At 42.2% G+C, this 8734-nt stretch overlaps 1 protein-coding gene across 1 annotated transcript; it reads left to right on the top strand.

Moving 5' to 3' along the window:
* Positions 1-1341: 1341 nt before the first annotated feature.
* Positions 1342-7627, top strand: LOC137049096 (uncharacterized). Its single transcript, XM_067427483.1, has 3 exons — positions 1342-1540; positions 6042-6247; positions 6317-7627. The coding sequence occupies exons 1-3, from the start codon at positions 1342-1344 to the stop codon at positions 7544-7546; spliced, it is 1635 nt and encodes a 544-aa protein (XP_067283584.1). The 3' UTR covers positions 7547-7627.
* Positions 7628-8734: the final 1107 nt, after the last annotated feature.

Below are 8734 nucleotides of genomic sequence, written 5' to 3' on the forward strand. Positions count from 1 at the left end.
GTACACAGGGCCAAAGTAGATATATTCGGGAGGCATAACCATACACTGAGATACTCTACTATGGGAACCAGCCTCTGATGCTGGTGTCCAGTACCCACCGAGTCTCCTGTCCGACCCTCTGAAGCGGCCACCCGGCAGAGCTTAGTAGGGGAGGATTTTCGGTGTGTGAACGCGTTCTCTGCCCATGTACAAGTCTCTCTGGAGGCGGCTGGGACAGCATGCGTCCACTGGAAATCGGTGTGGCCCGAGCGTCGTAGGCAGCGGATCACAGCATCGATTTCCAGAAAACTCCATGGAGGAGGCGACCTCGATCGCTCCACGGAAGCAATAAATATATATACAAGTGAGTACAATTTGGATGATAGGCTGAAATACCTAACTCCTCAAAGTCAGATAAATCCCATTTAATTGCACAGAATTAAAAGCCACCAAAAACACCCATATAACTGAACATAGTCTGAATGATAGGCTGAATAAACATATCTAACTCCTCAAAGTCAGATAATACTCTACTTTAATTCCTCAGAATTAAATGCAGCCATAATCCCCAGACGATACTGTTTTAATATTTATTCCCACAGAGTCGACATCTACATGCTGCCTTGGCCAACGCGAAATTTGAACGTTACTAAGTGGCTTTCATCCCTCGAGATGAAAGACCACAGGCGTGAGACAGAAACACCCGAAAAGCACACGGCTGCGCGCATCGAGATATTTCTCAATGAACACAGCCAGCACCCTCAGGAGCTGACTGCACTCGCGCCAAACAGTATCACATGTACACCGATGGTGTGTGTTCACTAATATTGCAGACCCGATTACGCGCGATTAAGCCTTGCAGTAATTATTAGGCAACTTCCTTTCCTTTGGCAAAATGGGTCAAAATAAGGACTTGACAGGTTTAGAAAAGTCAAAAATAGTGAGATATATTGCAGAGGGATGCAGCAGTTTTAAAATAGCCAAGCTTCTGAAGCGTGATCATCGAACAATCAAGCGTTTCATTCAAAATAGTCAACAGGGTCGCAAGAAGCGTGTGGAAAAACCAAGGCGCAAAATAACTGCCCGTGAACTGAGAAAAGTCAAGCGTGCAGCTGCCAAGATGCCACTTGCCACCAGTTTGGCCATATTTCAGAGCTGCAACATCACTGGAGTGCCCAAAAGCACAAGGTGTGCAATACTCAGAGACATGGCCAAGGTAAGAAAGGCAGAAAGTCGACCACCACTGAACAAGACACAAGCTGAACAAGCTGAAACGTCAAGACTGGGCCAAGAAATATCTCAAGACTGATTTTTTTAAGGTTTTATGGACTGATGAAATGAGAGTGAGTCTTGATGGGCCAGATGGATGGGCCCGTGGCTGGATTGGTTAAGGGCAGAGAGCTCCAGTCCGACTCAGACACCAGCAAGGTGGAGCTGGAGTACTGGTTTGGGCTGGTATCATCAAAGATGAGCTTGTGGGGCCTTTTCGGGTTGAGGATGGAGTCAAGCTCAACTCCCAGTCTTACTGCCAGCTTCTGGAAGACACCTTCTTCAAGCAGTGGTACAGGAAGAAGTCTGCATCCTTCAAGAAAAACATGATTTTCATGCAGGACAATGCTCCATCACACGCGTCCAAGTACTCCACAGCATGGCTGGCAAGAAAGGGTATAAAAGAAGAAAATCTAATGATATGGCCTCCTTGTTCACCTGATCTGAACCCCATTGAGAACCTGTGGTCCATCATCAAATGTGCGATTTACAAGGAGGGAAAACAGTTCACCTATCTGAACAGTGTCTGGGAGGCTGTGGTTGCTGCTGCACACAATGTTGATGGTGAACAGATCAAAACACTGACAGAATCCATGGATGGCAGGCTTTTGAGTGTCCTTGCAAAGAAAGGTTGCTATATTGGTCACTGATTTGTTTTTGTTTGGTTTTTGAATGTCAGAAATGTATATTTGTGAATGTTGAGATGTTATATTGGTTTCACTGGTAAAAATAAATAATTGAAATGGGTATAAATTAGTTTTTTGTTAAGTTGCCTAATAATTATGCACAGTAATAGTCACCTGCACACACAGATATCCCCCTAAAATAGCTAAAACTAAAAACTAAAACTTCCAAAAATATTCAGCTTTGATATTAATGACTTTTTTGTGTTCATTGAGAACATGGTTGTTGTTCAATAATAAAATTAATCCTCAAAAATACAACTTGCCTAATAATTCTGCACTCCTGCCCCTGCTGACGTCCATCTGCAAGCCCACCGATCTGCCGTGCTGCCTCAACAGACGCGAGACCGGCGAACACCCCCCCCCCCGAAGTGTCGTCACTCAACGACGCAGTGTGAGTTCCCTTGATAAAAGGAACTCGTGTGTACGATAATTCCGAAAGCACGTGAATGCAGCATAAACTCTCAACAAGAGCTTCTGTAGACGTCTGACAATAATAAAGTCACACTGGAAAAAATATTCAAATCTTCAATTGAAAATTTTCTAGCGACTGATCACATCTACATTTTTCAGTTGGCTGAATTTAATTTCTGTGAATTAAATTGCATCAATTCACAGAATTTCAATTCAGCCAACTAAAAAAATGTTTGACGTGATCAGTCACTAGAACATTTTCAATTGGAGACATTTTTTTATTTTTTTATGTGCAGTCTGGTTAGTAATGTGTGAATCTGGTATTGCTGTTTGTGGAGTTGTTTAAACCTCTGCTGAGATCTTCAGAGATTTAATGTCTTCTTGTATCTTCAGTTGATAAAATCAACTTTGTTCTGTTCATGTTTCTCTTTCCTTCAGTGATAAAAGCATGGGTTCATCAGTGTCTGAATTCACTAATTTCTTTTCGTTCTCTGTCTAGTGGTCTATATCAGTAAACTAGTGTAGAGAATAGTGAATAAGGGGATAGGGAGTAATTTTGAACACAACCTCTGAGTGTCAACTTTAAGCATTGTTAATTCACAATATATTCCTGTTGGCTATTTTCTCGAAAATGACTAATATTACCCAGAATGCATTGTTTTCTACGGTATATTACTGTTTTAATGGAAAACATGTTACTGTCAAAATGTGGCTGTTTTTTTATTATTTTTTTATTTTTATACAGTATTTGTTTACAATGCAGAATCCCCTGATCCAGGTCAGATCCCTTTGACACACACACAAATCACAAGCTTAACACAGCCCCTACCGGCTGTCTACAAACACTCATGTTGAGCCAACAAAAGTTGTTATTAAATGATCCTGCAGCCTCCTAAATATGGTGATTTTATAGACAACTGTGTCCTGTGGTTTACAGACAGGATGTTTGTCCAGAGCATAAGATGTTCTCAAACTCTGATCCACAGATGTACCTGCAAGTCTGCAAGCAAAATAAAAATATCCTGAGCAATGAGCAATCTCTGGTTAATACACTTTTCTTCTGGGTTTATCTGGGATCTGGCTGTGACCAGATGAATATGTTAACAGCCGTACAGATTAAATTAGTCATTGCTAAATCAACATCCTCATGCATCTAAGCGTAACGATGACCTCCTGTCCACATAGCTCACGGTTTGAGATTGTCCACATATTTGATTTGCACTGACAGCCAATTAAATTTGACTAAACATGAATGTTGATCTATTTTGGGAAAGCGTTGTAATTAGTTAATGAATTGTAAGAGAAAGCTTCTTCATCTCATTTTGGTGCTTAATTAACCTTGAAGTTGGAGATTTACCCTAGCTAGAGAGTCTAATCTCTCTTTTTTGTTTTGTTTTGTTTTGTTTTAATTTTTGTGATGTTGTTTGTTATAGCCCATCTCCTGTTTACTTTGGTCAAGTACAATGTCAAATGGATTGGTTACTCATTTTATGGCCTCCCACTCTACACCCGTTAGCTTTGCCCATATTCTAGCTGCCTCTGGGATCCATGGAAAATTGATGCTCCAGCCATCTTGCTTAGTTTATTCAGTTGAGTGGTTGAGACAGCTCTGGTAGAAGCATCGAGACATGACACAAGGACACATTTGTATGCAAGCATGTAGAAAATGGCCATTTAGGTTCAGGGTAAAATGCATAATAACCAATGAGAAGGTTCTCTCATTCAACAGCGCCCACATCTGGAGCCTTAGATAACCAAATATTCAAATTGGTCAGAGTGCAGTATACATTTGTGTACCGTTTACATTATTTCGGTAACACTTTATAATAACGTTCAGTTGTAAGTCATTTATAAGTGGTTAGTTAATGATGAACTAATCATTTACAAAGCATTCATAAATGATTATCAAGTGATATGCTAACATTTTATGAATGTTTTGTAAATTCCATTACAAGTCATTTACAAGTGATTAGTAAATAATGAACTAATGATTTATCAAAATGACTACATGTTTATTAATGATTAATGAGTTATTTGTTAATTATTTTACATATATTTAGTAGATTCAGTTATAAGCAATTTACAATTGATTAGTTAATGATGAACTAATGATTTACAAAACATGAGAATGTATTTCCTAAATGTTACTTTTTTGTATGTTTTGTAGATTCAGTTATAAATTATTTAAAAGTTATTAGATAACTAATTAATTACAAATCATGATTATACAGTCATAAATGATTAATATGCTAACAATTTACAAATCTGTCATAAGTTAGGCCTATCTTTTAAAAAAAATAGCATTTCATAAAATAATCAAACAGATCCTAAGTAAATGGTTAAGTTACTAGTTAATATATTATTAATCACTGAAAAGTCAAAATACCATTATCTCAATAAATTGTTAATCATGAACAAATGATGATCAAACCGCATATCCCAATGCATCAGATCAAGTCATTTAATTCTTTGCATTTGTAAAAGTAGATATGATTTTATAAATATAAATAGGCTTTTATTGCAAAAATTGACCAAAAACAGTATAAAAGTATTAGCTCATGTTGCATTCAAAGTTTTCTGAAGTCATACGATATCTTTAAGATCAACTCTGTTCTTCACATAATGTTTTAATCATTGAAATGATGATCCCTTTTGATGATGCATTTTACAATCAAAGCTGACGTAATGACGCAATTGGTCATGAGACACACAACAGCCAATGCTGTCAAAGCTGACATGATGTTTCTTCTGGGCGGCAAAATTTGAAATGTGTTAATCATTAATCATCGGCCGGTGGATGGACTCGATGCTTCTGATCGCTTCTGGGGATTTACTTCACACAAACCAATCGTTTGGCCTTGGGACACTTGGAATATTTGAAATTTTTGAATAAATTGTTCCTGCATTTGTATCTGCCTGTTTTTTTTTTAATGGGTAGGTTTAGGGAAGGGATTGGTTATGTGACAAATAGGAGCTAAGTTAAATGCTTGCAGTAATTAGATCAATGGTAATTGGGAATGGTAATGGTAAATACACATTTCTATTGGAATAGCAGAATTCAATTTTCACATTTAACGTTACATTTATTGTAGCAATCAATGGAAGCATTTGTAACGGGTGAGAAATATCTACAAATGATGTGTAAAACATTTACAAGTGAAGAATAGTCTACACTTTAGATTAGGGGACGCTAAAAGCGACGTAAATGCCCTGTATACATGTACAAATCATTTGTTACAGGTAAGAAATATCTACGAAAGATGTGTAAAACATTTACAAGTGATGAATAGTCTACACTTTACATTAGGGGACGCAGAAAGTGTTGTAAATGCTTTGTATACGTGTACAGGTCATTTGTAACGGGTAATAAAGATTTGTAAATGATTTATTCATGCGTTTACAACATCATCTCTAACAGGTGATGAATACTTTGTAGTGTGTTACTTACTTTAATGTAAATGCTGACTGGTAAGGGTATAGACAACTGTCTTCTCTGACACGTGCACCTGATGCTTCACTGGAGGGTAAAACCAGTTCACATTATCACTAGACCCCACACATAACACAAGTCTTGTCAGGACTCCTGGGTGATCTGTGTGTGTGTGTGTGTGTGTGTGTGTGTGTGTGTGTGTGTGTGTATTCTTACCTGTTGGTGGTGGTTCTCTTTGATTCTCTAACTCCTCCCACTCATTTCAGTAATTGTTCACCTGTCGCGTCTCATCAGCCGTTCTCTTTATATAGCACACTGTTCTGTCTCTCGTTGCGCGCTCATTGCTTTGGTTGATTTCTGTCAGTTTGTCCAGTCCAGTTGGAGGTTCACTACGCTGTCCCTCTTCAGTCTTCCTCTGTTCCTGTCGCGGCATCTGGATACTTGTCAAGGCCAGTATTGCTCGCCTGTGGAAGTACGTGATCTTGTCCTCGAGTGAACTCTGTCCTGTTTTCCCGAAGTGACTGGTGCGCTTTGTTTTTAGGCGAGATCCAGTCTTTTCCAGGTTCCAGTGAGCTCTCCCCTGTCGGGTTTTTCCCTGCCTTCTGTGTGGTGCATGGATGGTATCATCGGTCATCTGTTGTGTGAGGATTTCTCTCCGGTCACCGACCAGAGTGGATTACGGCGTTGGACGCCGCGTGTGGTCTCTCATTTGTGGACTGTGACTTTAGTACTCTATCTGACCCTATCGCTATCACTTCTAAATAAACTTTGTGAACTTGCATTTGACTCCGGGATCCTTTCTGACAGAATGAGCGCGCCACCAATGGAGTCAGCAAGCTCGGAGGGTTCAGAGTCGGTGTACGCCGCACTTCAGCAGCAGGGAGCAGTCATTGAACAGCATGCATCTATGCTGAATGTAGCGGCCAGAGATTTCCGTGCCCTGTCGGAACAATTTACGGAGCTCAGTACACGGGTGGATCAGATTGTTTTCCCGATCGGTGACCGGGTTCCTCCCGTCCCCTCTGTACCTGTTGAGACTGCACCTGCAGACCGAGAACCACACGCGGCGACGCCTCCGTCCTTCGATGGCGACCCGAACACCTGCCGGGCCTTTCTGCAGCAGTGTTCCCTTGTCTTCGCTCTTCAGCCACGACGTTTCGCCGCTTCTACATCTAAGGTGGCATATGTGCTGACACTTCTCACTGGAAGGGCGAGACAGTGGGGAATGGCTGTATGGGGGGCCAAGGCTCCATGTACGGCTTCGTTTGAGGCTCTCGAGACGGAGATGTTGAGTTTATTTGATCGGTCGCTTCGTGGGGACTTGGCAGCAGCCGAGCTGGTAAGGTTGCTGCAACGGACCTCTTCCGTCACAGATTATGCCATCGCGTTCAAGACGCTAGCCATCACCAGCGGCTGGAATGACGCCGCACTACGGGCTCAATTCCTCGAGGGTCTTAATCCTGCCATTCAGGATGAGGTTGCTGCACGGGATCCTCCAACATCTCTAGAGACGGCGATCGACCTGGCGTTGAGGATCGAGACCCGCCACCGTCAACGAGACATCCGCCGGTCGTTTCGTCATCTCGCCATCTCTGAACCGGAGGAGCTCTCTTCATCCCCTCTCCAGACGGAGGAGCCCATGCAACTGGGCAAGCTTCGCCTTACCGCTACTGAAAGACATCGCCGTCTGTCCGGTGGTTTGTGTCTGTACTGCGGTAAGCCTGGGCATATCGCAGCTGCGTGTCCGGTAAAAGGTACTGCCCGCCGATGACTTCGGGAGTTTCGATGGGCGTGTCATCTCTTAAGTCTCCCGTAAACTGCACCACACTACCCGTAACTGTAAACTATAAACGGTCTTATCATTCACAGGCGTTGCTGGATTCTGGTGCCGAGGCAAGTTTTCTAGATGCCGGCTTGGCCGAATCGTGGAACATTCCTGCTATTCCTCTGTCTTCTTCTCTCTCCGCTTGGACGTTAAAGGGACAACATATGGCTGTTATCACCCATCGCACACCGCCTGTGAGTTTGTTTGTTTCTGGCAATCATCGTGAGGAGATCGAATTTTATTTATTAGAACAGTCTCAATCGCCGGTCATTTTAGGACATGACTGGTTGACCAAACATAATCCTCACGTCGATTGGCAGAACGGTGTTGTGTTATCTTGGAAGTCTTCGTGTCATGTTTCATGTCTTGGTCCTGCTCCTTCTCCTGTTGTCTGTTCTACGTTTCAGGTTCCGGATGTTGATCTCTCAGGGGTCCCGGCGGAGTACTCAGATCTGTATCAGGTGTTCAGTAGGGCTCGGGCCACATCCCTACCTCCTCACCGGTCGTATGATTGCGAAATCAAACTTCTCTCAGGCACTTCTCCGCCCAAGGGTCGTATATTTTCCCTTTCTAACCCAGAGAGAGAGGCTATGGATAAGTACATTAACGAATCTCTAAGTGCCGGTCTCATTCGCCGCTCCTCGTCTCCAGCTGGCGCTGGATTTTTTTTTGTCAAAAAGAAAGACAGGTCTCTTCGTCCGTGCATTGACTATAGAGGGCTGAATGACATTACTGTTAAGAATAAATACCCCTTGCCTTTAATGTCATCAGCGTTTGAGTTGTTACAGGGAGCGCACGTGTTTACCAAGTTAGATCTGCGCAACGCTTATCACTTGGTACGTATTAAAGAGGGCGATGAGTGGAAGACAGCCTTTAATACACCATCAGGGCACTGGGAATACTGCGTTCTTCCGTTCGGTCTTTGTAACGCACCGGCTGTCTTCCAAACCATGGTCAATGAAGTGCTGGGTGACATGATTAACAAGTTTGTCTTTGTGTATCTCGATGACATTCTCATCTTTTCTTCCTCTATGCAGATACACACTCAGCATGTTCGCCAGGTTTTACAACGGCTGTTAGAGAATCAGCTCTTTGTTAAGGCGGAGAAGTGCGAGTTCCACAAGGAGTCGGTTT

Source organism: Pseudorasbora parva, chromosome 20 (genome assembly GCF_024679245.1).
Source record: "Pseudorasbora parva isolate DD20220531a chromosome 20, ASM2467924v1, whole genome shotgun sequence".
In the NCBI taxonomy this organism is placed as follows: domain Eukaryota; kingdom Metazoa; phylum Chordata; class Actinopteri; order Cypriniformes; family Gobionidae; genus Pseudorasbora; species Pseudorasbora parva.